Genomic DNA, 17,857 nt, shown 5'->3' with positions numbered 1-17,857 from the left:
AGAGTCAATATTCTACATAGAACCCAATTTGAGATCAAATTATCGTGTACTCAAATGATCTTTAGCAACCTATATCTTTTCTTATTTGGGCCCCTCAACAGTTGCCCCTTTTCATCCATCCTTGGCCCTCACAAGTGCCTGAGTTTGAAACAGCTTTTCTAAAAAAAAAAAAAACATCGTGAAACATTTGTTATATTGTTATATTATAATGATTTATAGTTTTAAATTGCAAAGTCACACAGAATTCACTGAGATTGCCCAGGATTTCTTTTATGATGTCACATGACAAGTTATGAACAAATTAGTTATTTAAAGTAGTTTTTATTTGTAAAAAAAACCCTTATAATTCAGTGACTGACAAAGAAAATACAAAATGGTCAAATAATAACAATAAAAAAAAATAAAACTTAGTTAACAGATGCCCATTCAATTCAGTGTACAATAATCAGTGGCTTTTTTGACCAAAACTCTTACTCTATGAGGTCTTCCACAGCTACTGTCTATCACATTTTATTCCACAGGATCAAAGGCACCATGCCTTTATTTAGACTTTGATTAATTAAGATCTCTACTGGGCTGCCTCATTAAATAAAGTGTAGTAAAAATAGAAACCAAAATTTAAACGACAAAAATCTGTCTTGAAAGAATTACACCAGCAAGCCATTGTTAACCCTGATTGTTTCAGTAGCACAGATTTAAAAGCACCATTTGTTCAACTGAAACAATTTCCCAGCCAACAGCTCATCACTGCACAAACGTCATGAAACAACAAGATTCACGAGTTTAATGAAATAAGAAGGCACTGAAATTGTTAGTGGTTAACAGGCCACAGGATTTTGTTCAGTGGATTTCGATAATTTTAATTTATACTTTAGCTTTTAACATTATTTATTCATGGTGTCTGAAGATACAGAACAGTGTTGTTTGGCTTAACTTAGTGGGAAATCCTTTTTTTTTTCGTATACATGATTTAAATTTGACTTAAATTGAAAACAACAATTCAGCGTTTCCCAGCTGGTTTCAATGAAATGTATAAGACTAACTGATTCCATCAAAGCTTTCACAGAAAATACTGACAAGTTTGTTTTCTACCTGTCAGTCAACAATGACTAACAGTGCGTTGAGATCTTCAGTGTAATTGCTGGCCTTTGGCGGTAGACCTCCGTTTAAAGCTGGGCAAACTGTGTAACTTGAGAAGAATGGGACACAAAATCAACCCACTCTGCCCTGTCTGGCCCTCTCCCTCCCTGCACAGACCTTCAGGTATTCATCCTCACAATATTACAGTAATACAATAAAACTTTCCTGTCAAGCAGAAATAGGTGACATTCTCTGAAGCAAATGTCTTCGTACAGCTGCCAGTACTGTTCAGTGGGAGTAGATCACAGGATACTTCGAGAGCACCATTCCACATGAAGTTTTGGGAGATATTTCCGCTTAAAAACGTTACATAATGCGATTTTCATTGTGAAACCTCCCAGGAGTTACTGTGGGAATCTTTAAAGGAAATACTCGTGTGTTACTTTACATTGCCTTATGTTTACAGTGGACGGATGACGTGCTTTATGGTACAGTTTGTATTATCCAGGAAGTCCGCTGATGTTTGCGGCTTTTGACTGAGTGAGTTCCCCCTCATCAGCAGAAAGTCTGTATCACTGTAGCTAAATCTATTGCAGAGTTAGTCGACTCTCTGCTAACTCTCTGAGTTAAATCAACTCTCTGCCCTATGACCGGTCACTTCTGAAGCTGAGGTCGGCTGTAGCTGTGATTAAGGCTGTCTGCCTCTCTGTGTTGGCCCTTAGATAGACTGGAGACCTGTCCAGGGTGTATCCCGCCTCTTGCCCAATGACAGCCGAGATAGGCTCCAGACCCCTTGCGACCCTGAACAGCATAAGCGGTATAGATAATGGATGCATGGATGATTCAATTCCTGCGTTAGCCATAGTTGCTCCTGTGATTCAAATGTAAAACTGGCTGTGACACATTAGTTTATGATGGTGAAATAATACGGACATATAGACACTATATTCACAGCCACAGTGTTACATAGCCAGGCGTTGCAGCTGTGCTCAGCTGTGGACATACGGTTGGAGCTTACGCCTTCACAAAACTATTTCATAAAAACAAATTCCCATATATGATAGAGAGCTTCAGATACAAGTCATTCTCCAGGATAGCTTTAGAGACAAAGTAGATTAAATAAACTAAATTGAAATTTTACAATTATTTTGCAAATGATTGAACAAATGTTGGAGAATTTGATCAAATTATTGCAGCTAGATAAAGAGGATCATTTTTGAGCTGACTTGGACTTCTTAGGTGTTTTGGTCCCTCCTTTCTTCTTGGGTGTGGTGAAATCTTTGTCGCACACTTCACACACCCAAAGCCCTGTGGAGACAGAGAGACAGAATTAGCTAATGGAACTTGTCTTTGTACAAATCCGCTAAAAGAGTATAAACTTAGCCAGTGTGAATCCGGCAAACCAACCAAAGCTGTTCAGTGCTCATATCACCATTGTTGTTTCAGCCATTATTTCAGATCTGTAGTGAAAATTCTAAGTTCTGATTGTAGTTTTAAATCTAAAAGTAGCATGTTTCATAATTGTGAACTTCTTTATATGCTCTTTGTTTGGCCTTTGCCACCTCTACCTTCACCTTACGCTGCATCTCCCTGTACTCCTGTCTACTTTCTTCAGTCCCCTCAGTGTCCATCTGTTTCTCCCACTTCTTAACTAACCTCTTTCCCTGTAAACACTCCTGAATGTCCTCATTCCACCACTAAGTCTCGTTGTCCAGTTTCCTCTTTCCCGATGACACACCGAGTACCTGCCTACCTGTCTCCCTGATCACATTAGCTGTAGTGGTCCAGGTACCTGGAAAGACCTCCTGACCTCCCAAAGCCTGTCTCAGCTCCTCCCTGAAAACTACATTCTTCCTTTTTCAACTTCCACCACTTTGTCCTCTGCTCTGCCTTAGACCTCTGGTTGCAAAGATGACTGAGCCAAAGTAGTTCTGCACTTTAAATTAATAATGGCACAGAGAAAAAAAATTTGTTGTTCATCTGAGGTTGTATTTACTTAATATTAAGACCCAGGATTAGAAGATTCTTATTATATTTTTACATAAAAAACTAAACTAAATAAAAAATAGAATTAAAAGAGGGGATTTATGTCCATCTACTTACCAGTAGGTATGGCATTCATGCCCACACAGAACGTGTGGTATCCTCTGTCGCATTTGTCACAGAACATCATCTCGTCCTCATGGTGGGGCTGCTGGCACACAGTGCAGGTCTTGCACTCCATACACTGCCAACGATACGTCTGGATCACACACACTAGCTCGTTGCTCATGTCCAAGCAGGATGGGTGGCCTAAAGTTCATAGACACAAGTGTGAGTGTGTGTTTCAGGAATAAGTTCACAGCAAGCACACACAAGCAGACAAAAACAAAGATATTAAGATAAGTTGGAACTTTTTGACTGACAAACATTTGCTGTGTTTTAGGCCTGTCTGATTTAAAACAAAACAAAACAAAATTTTACCAAATACAGTATATTTTAAAAATATATACATAGAACTAAACTATACTCAGATTAGTTTGAACCACAAATATGTTAGCAGCTGTACAGTTAACTAATTGCTATCACAACAAGACTTCACATAAGATATATTTATCAAATATTTCAAAGGTGGAATTAGGTGAAACAGTTTAAAACACTACATATGATTCTAATCAAATCACAATATGAAAATAATATGGAGAAAGCCATACAATAAAAAGTCAGGAAAGAATTGTCCTTTAAAATGAAGGGTGTAAACTTACCACTGTTATCACATTGGGAGCAGTGAATGAGAGCCTCTGGTTTGCCTTTCTTGTTGGCCTCTTTACCCTTCTGGCAAATGCCACATATAGCATTGGGAATGACCTTAGGCTGCAAGGGCAGAATAATGCTATAAAAACCAATCATACAGTACATGGGTATCCTGAAGTCATGGACAATATAGTAGTTCAACAACAAATGTTGAGAAATTGGGGGGAAAAACAGCACTCTCTCTCTTTCTTTCTACTTTTTTGGCATGTTAAATAAATTACTGGTGTCTAATGCCAAAAGCTGCCTAAGTTTGATAACCGAGAGAAAGACATATGGTAAGAGGGTCTAACGGACCTAACAGACCCTCTTACTAGCATGTGGCATCTGGAATATAAAGCAGATTTAGTGGTGGATAACTTGATAGCAGACTAATTTGAAGGATTATATAGTCCTTTTCAAATAAGACATAACCCTTCCATTATTTATCATATAAGAATGTTAAACACTATTTGACAAATATATATATTTCTACTTTAATCAATATATCAACCACAAGCACCCCTTCCGTCTACTGTATTGTATTGTGAACGTATTGTACCGCTGGGTTTAGGAGAGGACAGAACCAGATAAGCAGCCTCAGGGACATTTAAATCAGGATGTCACACATGTCAACAGAGGTCTATTTAAAATATAAAGCCACTATTCATTGCCAAAGTATTAAAGAAAACACTATTAGGTCATAAAATGAAAATATGATTATGTGATTACAGCTAGATGAATATAAGAAGGGGAAAAAAAACACACAAAAGACTTTGGAAGAAGTTAAAGTTGCAACAGTCTTTATGCACAACTTCACATAAATCTGTCAATAAGATCAGTGCAACCATATTTTTCTGAAGTGTGTAGCATAAATTATCAACACACTAAAAACTAAAGTATCACTGAAATGCCCCTAAATCTACTTCGGACGTGTTACTTTTAATGCATAAATACTGTGAGACATCCTTCATTAAAAATGCCCATGAGAGGAGGAGGGGAATTAAACTAAACACACAAGGGGGAAAAAAAACTAAGGGTCAAAAAGGACATGGTTTGAAATGTTCAATACTAGAAATAAAGCAGAAAACTAAACTGAGTGAAAAACAGCAGCAGGAAAGGAAAGTAAAAACAAGAAAGAACCAGACACAGTCACCTGGATACATTGATTACATGAAAATATGCTTTGCCTGCTGTAATTATTACTGTTGTTCACACTGGCATTTAAGAGGTCCGTCTAAAAGAGGCTTCCAGTGTTATTCATGTGGGACAAACGCAAATACCAATGCTAATCTGTTCGTGATACCTTGTAACGTCTTGTAGAAAAACAACTAAAACACAGAGATTTGTTTGAATAATTGTGACCTTTAAATTCTAAATGTCTGATAGACAAATCAATAAAACCTCTGAAGACCTGACTAGTACCTCACATTCTTGTCTAGATTCAATGGGGGAAAAAAAACTGGTAGAATAAGAATATAATAAAATATTTATTATAATACAATCTGCTGATGTTAATATAATGAATGTCATATTGGTGTGGGCAACTGAATTAAACAGTGAAAAAAACATTTAGATCTCTATTAATCTTCATATATGTACAGCCACCAAAAGACTATGGAGCCTCAGCTTTCATCAATAATCTGGACACGTTAAGTTAATGGTGCAATACAGATTTAACATGTATTTAACATGCAACTTGTATCACATCTGAACAACACACTCAATCACTCAACCTAATTCAACCTTTGTTGTTCATAATTGCTTTTTATTCATGAGCTGTTTGTGAAATACTTTCGTGGGTTTTCACCACTGACAACTGCACATACTGTAGATGGTAGCCAGACCAGAGCAAAGTAATGTTGATCAGCTAGCAGCCTGCTGTCACACGTTGTCTTATGTGGAGATATATGGGTCATTACAAATCAGTAGACCTGTCATCTACTTGGGTTTTCTGAAAAGCGGAAAATCTATGAAATATCTACCACGGAAATTCAAACTGGCATATTTGAAATCTACAGGCATTTTACTGTGGCCAATTTGCCAAAGCTGAAGAGAGGCCATTTTGTATAATTCTTTTACTGTCGCATTCTAGTGAATTCTGGCTACCAACATGCCATATCTGTAACATGAACAGCATATGCAAAATATTTGGATTTATAAAAGGTCAAAGTCAAAGCTTAGTTCAATCAAACTTTAACACACTGAAACCAGTTAACAGTCACTAGAAAAAGGACCATGTCCACACCACAGAGCTGAGCTGAGTTCAACTGGACTTACATATTCCCATTAGTGATAATATACCTGCATATTTTAGGGTTTCCTGTGCACGTTTAGGATTGGAAAAAACAAGAATCAAATTGTATTCCACAGTACACTGTAGAGACAAAGAATACAGTTCGCCGATGTACAAATAAAATTCAACACATGACTGCTCTTGTGGTGCTTGTCCAGTGGTGTCCAAATCAAGACAGACAGCATGTAGACCACCTCTTGCTCAGCTCAGCAACGGTGTGAATAGGGTCTGTAAGTCCTTACATAGGGGCAAGTAACACCCCTGTCAACAGCTGTCTGATTCTTATTAACACATAAACAGTACATTGCATTGTGGCATAAACAAAGCATATTATTATTCCAATACAGACTATAAACATCAGGGTTAAGAGCATTCTACACTTCAGATATAAAGGTTAAAATTCTCTAGTGTTAATATCAACTACTTTAAAAGCAACCACAAAATGTATGTGGTTTATATTTTCTAGAGTAACAAAAACTTCTTTTCATAAATGAAAAAGAGAACTAGCAGCCAAAACATCCACTTACTTGTCTTGGAAGTAGCTTTTTTTTTTTTTTGACAAGTGAGGAGAGACAAGAGGTATATTGAAAATACTTAAAAAGAAGAACTTTTAAAAGTTCACCTTTGTCTTTGCTTAAAAAAACAAAAGTGAAAGTGCTGTAAAAAAGTAAAACATGCACTGTTCTTTTAAAATGTTCTTATTGCTCACAGTCTGGTATGAAGAGGGGAAAAAAAGTGGCATCCTAAAAACCAAAACTGAAGATAGGTCTCTCAGTGAGTGACACTGTGTGTGTGTGTGTGTGTGTGTGTGTGTGTGTGTGTGTGTGTGTGTGTCTGTGTACCAAGTTGTCTCAGCTGACAAACTGTAACCAAGTTAAGAAACGGAGAGGTGGTGGGATGGATGAAGTAAGGGAGTGGTAGTAGTAGAAAGAGGAGGGGGCAGAAAAGTGCTGCTGCTGTTGTTGGAGAAGAGTTCAGGTGGTTTTGTCCTCTACCTTGTACCCTGGAGTGGCTTTGTGGGAGGAGGAATGGCGCTGACTGCCATCTTTGCTCAATGTGGATGTCCTGTCTTTGGCCTTGGACTTGTGGCCCTGTCCACCTCCTCCCTCCTGGCTCTCCACATCTGATGTGTTGCCTGAAGAGCTGTCCTGTAGAGGAGCATAAAAGGGACGATGAAGAGTGGGAAAGCAACAGATTTCTAATCATGGTGCACTTCTGTATGTCAATAAAGACACATAGAAATAAACTTAGTACCACTAATACACTAATGTCTTACAGATGAGTTCTTGTTCTTTTTGTCACCCTTGCCATCCTCTCCATCATCTGAGTCAGGTTCTGAGTCCAGAGCTGGAAGCTCTGGATCCAGTGGAGGCTCAAACAGAGCTGTGTTCAGTGGCAGGTATCGTAGCTCATTGGGTGAGTACCTGTTAGACACAACAAAATGACACATCAGGGAGAAACATCAGTATAGCAATGGATAATACATCCCAAAATCTTATATAGAATACAATTGCAGGCAAAAGCATGCGTCTAAAGCCATAGTACACCTTTTGTAATAGTCCTGGAACTGTCCTGGTATAAGAGCCACAGGGTACGGACCCGTCCTGGTCAACTCTGGAGCCAGCACCTTGAACCTGCCCTGAGGCACCTGGATAATCTGAGAGACCACAATAAACACCAACTATGCATCCATCACTGTTACAAAATGGGCTCTTTCCCCCCCCAGGGATTCAATAAAGAAAAAACAAAACAAAAAAACTCATTGATTATCTGTTTTTCAGGTTGGACTTACATGTGTCTGAAGGTCAAAATAAGCTCTCCTCTCTTCCATACGTTCCCTATTAAAGTTACTGTTGAACTCCGCAGCTTTTTTTGCCGCCTTCTTAATGTACTCAGGAACTTTACTGGCCTCCACCTTCTGAGGGTTTTGCTGCTGCATTTGCTATGAAAAGACAACAAAAGAGGATACAAGTGGTAGTTTATCGTTGAATAAAAACTCTTTTTAACAAGTATGGAAAAGATACAGTGCAATGACTTCACAACAGTGCCACAATAATCATAAGGGATGTTTCTGCTGTTTGGGTACTTACAGAGTACTCTTTAGCTATTCTCTGTCGTTCCCTCTCCTGCAGTATGACTGAATATTCTGAGTGTTTGGTGGGATACTCTTTTATCATCAGATCTATCACCTCATCACTCCGCAGAGCTGTCAGACCTGAAAAAAATGGTACACGATCAAATACCACTCATCGCAACTCACAAGAACAATGTTTCTCACAAAATGCTAGGATGTTGTATATACGGTAGTGAAACAATACTGACTACTTAAACTAGTGAGGTGAAAATTTAGGATTTGTTCCTACCCAGAGTGCACTGTGTCTCAGTGATGACATTCTGTTCACGCAAGTAAAGCTTCTCTTTGTGGGACAAGTCTCTCCTCTCCATATCTATAATGGGACAGTAAAAATCACTAATCATAGATTAAATTAAGTGTCAGAGTATATGTGAAGAAAACAATGTCATTACAACACAATAAACAATTGATAGGACACTGTTAATATTTGTGTTCAGTTCTTACCAGGGTATTTCCTCTTGAAGGATGTGACTCCCAGATACTCGCTGACCTGCTCCTGCAGCATGTAGTATTCTCCTGTGTCGTCTGGAGGCCACTTGTACTCTGTCAAGTTCTCTGCTGGAAAATATGTGGAGCTGGAAACGGAGCAGGGGGGGGAAACCAGCTTGGTTTTAATAAAATACAAGCCTATTTTAATATCATCCAGAAAAGATAAGTATTTCAGCCTTAAATACAACAAAACCTTATTGCAGTACCTGACAAAAGTCACATTTTGGAGAGCACAATGAGCTAACAGCACAACACCAAAACCTTGTGAATCCTTTGGTAATTAACTAGGGAAGAAAGAGGGGAAATAAAAACACCCATTGTTTCACATTAAGCATCCCAACAACCTACCCAATCTCTTGGATGGAGGTGTCACAACTTCGAGAGCTGTCTCCTGAACCCATTCTTCGCCGTTTAGGGGGTTGGCTGCCATCATTGGACTCCTCTTCTATTACATCCTCCTGCAGGAAAAAGAAGAACACAATACATTTTAAATAATATTATTCTTATATAAAGATTCTGTGACATCTGTGACATGTATTCATAAACAGCACAACCCACTGGTATTTCCAGTTTTTCCCTTTGGTGGTGTGGAGAATATTTATGCAATCTCTAATAAAACTTTTACTGTACAACAATCTGACCATGTTTCTGACCAACAGCCAGCAGCAGTGGACAACTGAACGCAGGGTGGAGGTATAAGGAACAAGGATTTACACCTGTGTATTTTTGACATGATTCACTCTTTGAATGAAAAGGCAACAGGAAAATAAATACAGATCTATACGACTGTGTTACAATTAATCCAGAAGGGTTTCCTGTTATATTTGATTCTCCATGATGTGGGGCAGATCACATGAGCCTAAGATTATTTGCTAACATTAAGGTTTGACGTTGGATCAAACCAGAACAGAAAAAACGTGCACAGATAGCAAAGCAGGGACAAGAAAAAGGACACACAACTAGTCATAATATTTCACGTTGATGACTTGCGGTAGCAGCTTATAGCACACTTGGGAATAACAAACAAGCCCTTTTAGACCCACTAGTCATCCACCTCACAGCTGAAAACAAAGACGCAATGCTAAAGTGGCTAACTGTCACGTTAGCGCTGTTAGCCAGCTAGCTTAGCAAACAACCGCCTACAGCTTCGGGAACAGATGAAATAACAACCCGATTTTGTAGTAGAGTAAAAATGGCACCTTTATTGATTGAGCTCCAGGGGTAGCGGGGTTACTATCGCAGGGCGGTCTGACGGGGAGTACAGCAGCCATATCTCACTAAATACAGCCTGCCGTCGGGCGACCTCACTAGCCGCCTCTCCGTCTCCTTCTCTGAAGGGTTTGGGGCGCGTTGCGAACGTTGGGGGACGTTACCGCCACCTTCTGTGCAGCAAAACACGGGAAAGAACGCGCACAGCACGATCCGTAGCGCACGGAGAGCAGGTACGGACGCCGGAGAAACGCGTGTTTAAGGCTACGCTCTCTGCACACATTTGAAGCAAATGTTTGGAAACTATCAGGACAATACTTCACAGTCAAGAAACACAAAATCAAATTTTGCTGCTCGGAGTATATCGACACTCACCGAGACAAAAATAATTACATGTGAAAACCCAATTATTTGACAACAAAGCTATTACTGATTCTAAAAACAAAACAATATTTTATTTTTAAGCTAAAAAAGTGGAATAACATTGTATAACATTGCCAGTCAGTCCCCTGTCCTGGATGCAAAGGAGCAGGTTTATACGCGTCTCCAGAACAAGCGGGGACAGAAGACAACTGCTGTAAATGTCTCGTAGAACTTCAGACGCAAAAACTTTCAGACTGCAGGCATGGGCACTATGAAACCTGACAATTAAATATTATTTTAGTTAATGCAAATGCCTTTAATCAGGCTGATTTAATAAACGGTTGCCCCAGTGTGTGGAAAAGAGTCGTCTGCGGAAGTTATGTTTTGCCATTAAAGAGACTTTTATTTTGAAACGACAAGCCTCGTACGGGAAGTCGGAGGGGACAATCACCTGGATTCCGCGGAAACAGGACTATTTTGCTTTACTTAGCTAGCTATCCGTCTGACAACTTCTATTTCGCCGCTCATCTTTGCTGTACAAACGCCACACGGGCGATGTCGGAGTCCTACGGTAAGAAGGCTGTTTTTTGAAAAGTGTCCGCCGTTAGGATCTTGCTGTAGTAAGCGGGATGGGATGAGGCAGGTGTGCCTAGAGAGCCCCTTCCCATCGTAAATATACGAGCGATGGGCTAACGTTAACAGAGCAGCTACCGAAGGCTGCTGGCTTTAAATCATGTCAGGTTTATTGGGGCTGTGCAGATTAAAGGTCTCCGCTTTACGAGGTTAAGCATTCCCATGGTCGTTAGCGGAGTGGAAGCTGAGACCTGGGGGTTGTTTGAAACAGCTGCTGTGAATATTTGACGGAGGTGCCTCGTACTATAAGCAAGACACAATACAGCTGATGGATGTAGGTGACGAAATGGTTTTTGATGAATCGTCGTCTTATCTTAACGACTTCAGGTTCCCGTCACCATCCATAAATATGAGTGTTTATTCGTGGGTAAACATTCCTCCCTTCCATAGAGTTTATGGCTCATGTTTACACAGTCACAGCTGATTAGTATTACAGATTTACAGTTTGTTTGCCTGTGTCAGAATCCAACCTTCTTTTTTTTTTTTATGTAACCACAATTATAAAATGCAGTAACATCATTGTACATGTTTGGAAAATTTACTTCGGCAGCAGCAGTGCGAATACAAAATCTGGGTTCAAGCAGCTTTAACAAAAAAATCAAAACACCTTTAACAAACCATCAGGATGTTGTCAAATGTAAATAAAATGTAAGCATTATAAACGATAGAGGTGACTAGTAAAAAATAAGAACATAGACATAGTAACAACATTGTAGTGTGTATGCACCTAATTTAAATATTGCCCCAGGTATAATTTAAGCATATTTTTACAATAGAGAATTAAATTCTTAACATTATAACATTTCTGTCCTGCACTAACTCGATGAACATTAGCTTGTATGTATAACGGTTAATATAACCGTGATAAGATAGGGTTGTTCAGTAATATCGTCAAAGCTCCTGAGTTGCTCTCGCTCTAGTTGACTGTGACTGTGACTGCTGTAAAGGGGGATAAATCATTTCTTGTGTTTGGGGTAATCACCATTATCTCTGTGTTCCCTCCACAGATTTCCTGTTTAAATTCCTGGTGATTGGAAATGCTGGAACAGGCAAATCCTGTCTGCTGCACCAGTTCATAGAAAAGAGATGTAAGTCAAAAAAAAAAGCGCTCGTGAGTTACAGGTAACAAAGTTATTGTGGCCTTTGATGTCAGTGCAATGCTGCAGTGTTGTCCTTATGTCCAAGATTAAACACTAGTCTGCACTAATTTTAATGCTTCGGACAAATGCTGTGTTAAGAAATAAATCCCACTGCACCATAGCCTAACACACTGTAAATGGGATAAAATGAATGTGTCACTAGGGATGTATTTAATCCAGATATTAATATTTATCGTGTTTTTTCTTTTTTCTTTTACAGAATTAATTAAAAGTCTGTTGGACATTTCTGTGCAGTTTTTTTAATGTATGATTCCTTGATCATTTTTGTTTTCCAGTTAAGGATGAATCCAACCATACTATTGGAGTAGAGTTTGGCTCTAAAATCATCAGTGTGGTCAACAAAATGGTCAAATTGCAGATTTGGGACACTGCAGGACAAGAAAGGTTCAGGTAAATAAAACAGGCAACATAAAAACACATTTGATATCCAGGTGACCAATTTAGTCTGTAAAGGGCTTTTATTTTTTTTAAGTGGGTCTTAAAACTAAATTGAGGTTCATATATGCATGTAACAATCGGTTCTGGTCGCTGTAACTGTTTCTACACTACGCTGTAAAAAAAAACAGGTTTCCAAACCGACATCCCTTGTTTTATGCAAAATGACTCTTACGAAACTTCAGCAGTCCTTGCTAAGCTATGTTGCTGCAATATATTTGTACGTTACAGTTTATTTGAGACTAGCTTTCATCTTCTTCTTTATTTTCTCCTCCACCTACTCAGCGAGGAACTTCTCTATAGAGAAACAAAAAGCGGGAACTTTGTTTTTTACCCTTTTACCCTGTGGAATTACCACTGTGGAAAATAGCAACAGTTGTTGATCAGCTTAAAAAATGAACTGAATTAATCCTTCGATTCGTGTCATTATCACGGAATGGAAACCAAATCAGTCTCTGTATCGAGACAACTTGTTGTTTTAAAGACATCAAAGTTTGTGGCTGCCTTTAGTTAAACACATTACGTATATAATACATGTCATAGGCACATGAAGATTTATTGTTTGTTGGTATAATGGTTATTCTAGTGCTTCCAAAACTGAGGTGAGGGTCTCTATGTGGGATGTTCCCACTGAACCACGTGGCCAGGACACAATGTATAGTGATCTGGAATTTTTCTGTAGCAGATATCTTGCTCTATGTCACATAGATATGAATGAATTACATTCATATGCTGCATTACTTTGCACTAGCAGAGCCATTGTTTATTAGTTTCACCTGTGCTTTTTCTGTTATGACAAGAACCACATGTTTAATCCAGAATCCAAAATCTTGTTTTATTTGTGTGTGTGTGTCAGGTCTGTGACCAGAAGTTACTATAGAGGAGCAGCAGGAGCCCTGCTAGTCTATGATATCACCAGGTAAACTAGGTGTCAGAGAAACTATTTGACAGCCCCCTTTGAATTATCGCACTCCACTAAGTTTCAGTTTCTCTTCTTTCTTATTCTGTCTGTGCACTTTGTAGTCGAGAGACATACAATGCTCTGACCACATGGTTGAGTGATGCCAGGATGCTGGCCAGTCAGAACATTGTGATCATCCTCTGCGGGAACAAGAAGGACTTGGACTCTGACAGAGAGGTCACATTCCTGGAGGCTTCGCGCTTCGCTCAAGAGAACGGTAGGGTCAACATTCGGGGAGCAAGTGGAAGTGTCTGAGGGACCCTGTCTCCAAAACCTACATTTATCAGCTATTTTTTAAGGAAGAACTGAGCATTGTTTTATTTAGGTATAAGGGTATCAGCACTGTGACCCTTATCTCTGCATGGTGTGAAGACCTATGTGATATGATGATGCCACTGTGTTTGTCTCAGAGCTCATGTTCCTGGAGACCAGCGCTCTAACCGGGGAGAACGTTGAGGAGGCTTTTGTCCAGTGCGCTCGGAAAATCCTCAACAAGATAGAGTCAGGTAGGACCTGCCTGATCCTCCAGGAGAGTTGTTGATTAAGTTGTTGTTACAAAGGGAATTAGCTAAGAGAAAACATGTTGCAACTTTATTTGTTGAGCGCTTTGAAACAACTAGGTTGTCCAAAGTGCTGTACAGGTTAAAGCCATAAAATAAGACCTATACAATAGCATGGAACGTGTGCAGTAAAGGCATAACAATAAATAACAGGCAGAATAAAATTACAAATAGATAAAATAAAATTATGTCAACTGTGTCAAAGGCCAATGAAAACAAGTGGGTTTTAAGAAGGGAATTAAAAACCTGTCTGATGTGCGGCAATGTGATGTGAAGGGCAACTTGTTCCATAGTTTTGGAGCAGCCACTGCAAAAGCTCGGTCCCCTCAGAGATCACATCCTGAATCCCATACTCTCCTTTTGCATCTTGTCACTGATCTTCCCTTTCTCTCTCTTTTTTTTTTTTTTTTTTGTAGGTGAGCTGGATCCAGAGAGGATGGGATCGGGTATCCAGTATGGCGATGCTGCTTTACGACAGCTTCGTTCTCCTCGCCACGCTCAGCCTCAGGGCACTCAGGAGTGTGGCTGCTAGTGGACATGCCCTGTAGCACACACAGACAAGGTGAGTGCAAGTGTGTTCAGTCTGCGTGTGCAATATAACATGATATTTTAAAATAATATTTCTAAGATTGGACAGGCCCGTCTGAAATACAGAGAGTCAGAGTCAGACTTCACAGCTCTGTGCCTCTGCTGCACTCAGTCTCTATAGTCCTGTCACTCAACTCATGATTTACAAAGCTCTGCGGTCTGAATTTGGTTGAACAGTAGAAGTAGAAGAAGTAGAAGTCTTTTGAGGATATTTTTAAGAATTGTCATCATTACATTTGTAGATATTTACTGGTGCCTCGGTGGTTTCCAAGGGAGTGAGAATTAATATGCAGTTGCTTTGGGAATTATTCATTCCCTCCTTTCTTTGTGCACTTAACTGAGTTGTGATCTGCACAAAACAACTCAAACTAATCACAGTAAAAATATATTTAGAAATTTGGAATCATTTGTTGTCCTCTACCTTGTTAATACCAATATAAACAGTAATATAATGATGATAATAATATAAGAATAATATCATATAAGATATAATAAATCATATTTTTCAAAGTATACATAATGTACTTGAACAGCTGTTTCCTGTAATTGCAAAACAGTAAAAATAACACTCTATTAATAGAGCAATACAGTAATAAAAGTAAACTGTGGCTCCCTGGTGAGGACAGTGAAGATCTATGGCAGAGAGGATTATGTGTCAGGACTTAACAGGTTAAAGTGGGTTTTTATTCCGTCAGGTTTGTAACCAGTAGTTCATAGCGCTGTAATTTGTCCTCCCTTAAAGGTTTGTCCATAAACCTATTCCTGCACAGCTGTACATGTATTTTATCAACCGCATTTATACCCACCAATAAAAGCCAAAGAACAAGAACACTTCGATTTTTGATTGAGTAATGTTCAGCTACTCTACTGTGCCGAACAGTTCACAAGATAATTTTAGACTGTGGATCACATGCAGCATGTTTATTATCTTCCCCACAGACTGAACTCGAGGCATTGGGAAGGCTTTTCAGCTTGTTTCTTAAAGTCTTAAAATAGGGGGATTCGAGGTTTGCTTTGGATTATTGTGATGTTTCATTAAGAATTTGCCGTTATTTGCTGAAATCCATTCGCCTTTCTATCTGTGCCACACAAACCGAAGCAGAATATTTCCACCCTTATGCCAAACTGCTAGCAGAGGGAGAGACTACTGAGTACAGACTTTTGCAAATGCTACAGTAAATGTTTAATGTTTCTATTTTTATGTTCATTATATAAACCTTTGCAGAAAAGCAGCAGTTGTTTTAACTTTTAAAAAAAGTCCTTTGCATTAAGTTTGCCTGTAATATGCAGCTCAAAGAAATGTTTTTCCCAACGTATGAACTAACCAATTCAAACAAATGTTTCATGTCAGACACATTGTCCTAGACCGGATTTGTATGGGATTTCATGCAGAACAGTCAGATGAACTTTTTAAGAAATTTTTGTTGTTAAAACTGTGCATGCATGTCAATTTAGAACTACAGCAGTGTTCACACATGTGAACCACGGAAAAAAACATTTGGTTCGGAAAAAAACAAAAAGAAAATCCAAATGGAGGGTGAAGGCCTGTAACGTGAACATACTCTAAATTATATCTCTTTGTATGTATTCAATAGTGTGTTTCAGACCGGTTTGAGAAGACCTGAAGAAGAACAACCACAGGGGACAGAAAAGGTTTCCGGTCCAGGTTGCTATGGTGGTGACTCCTCCCTGACCTTTAATGTTCAAATTACATACAGAACCTTAAGACCCTTTGTTGTCATGGTTGTACTTGCAGAGAGCAGAAAATACTTCCTAGATATGCCCCCCTCCCCCCCCAGAACACTGTCTATTTTCAAGGTAATCAAAAGCCTCCAACACACACACACACACACACACACACACACACACCCATTAGCCTGCCCCCACTACTGTACCAAACTCCTCCCAACCCTACAATCAGGATGTGAATTACTCCTATTTACCTTTACTCTTACCTCACACCTATTTCCCTAAACTAATGTTTGTTCACACCTGTATCATTTGTTTCTTTCTTAGCTACGTAAAGAAACAGGTTACATTTAAAATATATATATATATTTTTTTCATCTTAAAATTGTCAACACCTCTGTGAAATCAGGCTCACAGAATAACACTAGGAGCAATGCTCACCCTTCTAACCCGGAGAATTAAAATGATTCCCGCTTGATATTCAGATTTGCAGCATTTTTATTTATTTTAATACGATAATGGCTTATGCCTATAGGGTTGTGCAGGGCATCGTGGAACGTAGCGCACTGTAGAAGAGCATGCAGCAGACAAATTACCCTAAACCTTCTGCACCGTTTTTCTCGAATCATCCTCTCTCCTACACAACTATTCTTTGCTTGCCCGTGTCTTTGCACAGCTGTAGCTAGTCTAAAGTCCTACTCCACAGCAGCTTACACACTGTACAGTGTTTCTGTACATAGAGACTGACGCATGTTTTCTTGAACAGAATATCAGAGTATTTCATTATAAAGAGATATTATATGTATATTAAAATAGATATCATATCCGGCATCTGTTTCATGGTACACTGTATTGTCATCTTAAGCTACGATACACTGGCAACTTGAAATGGGACAAGTTGATGTTGATAAAATGACCAAACTAACATTTATGTAGAAAACGCTTTTTTGTAATTGTTCAGACTTTCCGGTTTGAAGTCGATTGGAATCCGCAATGGCACATTCATCATTTTAACGCTTAGTTTCTGATGACTGATTTCTTACATTTATACCCAAAATGTTGCCTGTTTACATGAATACCTGACTGATTGCTGCCAGCTGTGGGCTAATACTAACTGAATGCATTTCCAATTTTAGCAAAGTTATGAACTGTCACCATCTGATCTGAGCTTGAGTTTTGTTTCCAGAAAAGTTTAATTTTCTTTTCTTTTTTGTCAACAGATGTCAGAAAGATTTTGATTTAGTGGTAGTAGTGGCAGTAAAACTCTTTTTGCCGATCAGAAACTTTAAATTAACGACAAATCAAACTGAAGGCTTCACATATATCCTCAAGCATTTTATCTGATGGACTTCAATTTGATATATTGTGTTTATCAAATCCTTTGTTCATATTTATTTATGTCGGTTTTTCTCGTTATTGTCATCGATTTTTAATTTATTGTATGATAAAAGCATATGTTTTTAAAATAAAAAAAGTTCCACAATTCTAGCA

The 17,857-nt window shown here is 38.8% G+C and overlaps 2 protein-coding genes across 2 annotated transcripts; one reads left to right on the top strand and one right to left on the bottom strand.

The window, feature by feature from the left end:
• Positions 1 to 940: 940 nt before the first annotated feature.
• On the bottom strand, positions 941 to 10,149 carry phf10 (PHD finger protein 10). Its single transcript, XM_067488329.1, has 12 exons — positions 9,968 to 10,149; positions 9,117 to 9,226; positions 8,724 to 8,854; positions 8,509 to 8,592; positions 8,236 to 8,360; positions 7,938 to 8,087; positions 7,693 to 7,802; positions 7,422 to 7,569; positions 7,141 to 7,293; positions 3,825 to 3,933; positions 3,184 to 3,372; positions 941 to 2,388 (listed from the first exon to the last, which is right to left on the bottom strand). Exons 1-12 carry the CDS (start codon positions 10,037 to 10,039, stop codon positions 2,291 to 2,293), a joined length of 1,479 nt encoding a protein of 492 aa, XP_067344430.1. The 5' UTR covers positions 10,040 to 10,149; the 3' UTR covers positions 941 to 2,290.
• A 606-nt stretch (positions 10,150 to 10,755) lies between these two features.
• On the top strand, positions 10,756 to 17,849 carry rab4a (RAB4a, member RAS oncogene family). Its single transcript, XM_067488413.1, has 8 exons — positions 10,756 to 10,911; positions 11,981 to 12,061; positions 12,409 to 12,523; positions 13,425 to 13,487; positions 13,592 to 13,746; positions 13,940 to 14,035; positions 14,506 to 14,651; positions 16,273 to 17,849. The coding sequence occupies exons 1-7, from the start codon at positions 10,896 to 10,898 to the stop codon at positions 14,619 to 14,621; spliced, it is 642 nt and encodes a 213-aa protein (XP_067344514.1). The 5' UTR covers positions 10,756 to 10,895; the 3' UTR covers positions 14,622 to 14,651; positions 16,273 to 17,849.
• The last annotated feature ends 8 nt before the right edge of the window (positions 17,850 to 17,857 follow it).

Source organism: Channa argus, chromosome 2 (assembly GCF_033026475.1).
Source record: "Channa argus isolate prfri chromosome 2, Channa argus male v1.0, whole genome shotgun sequence".
In the NCBI taxonomy this organism is placed as follows: domain Eukaryota; kingdom Metazoa; phylum Chordata; class Actinopteri; order Anabantiformes; family Channidae; genus Channa; species Channa argus.
This window is presented reverse-complemented; position numbering and strand designations above follow the sequence as displayed.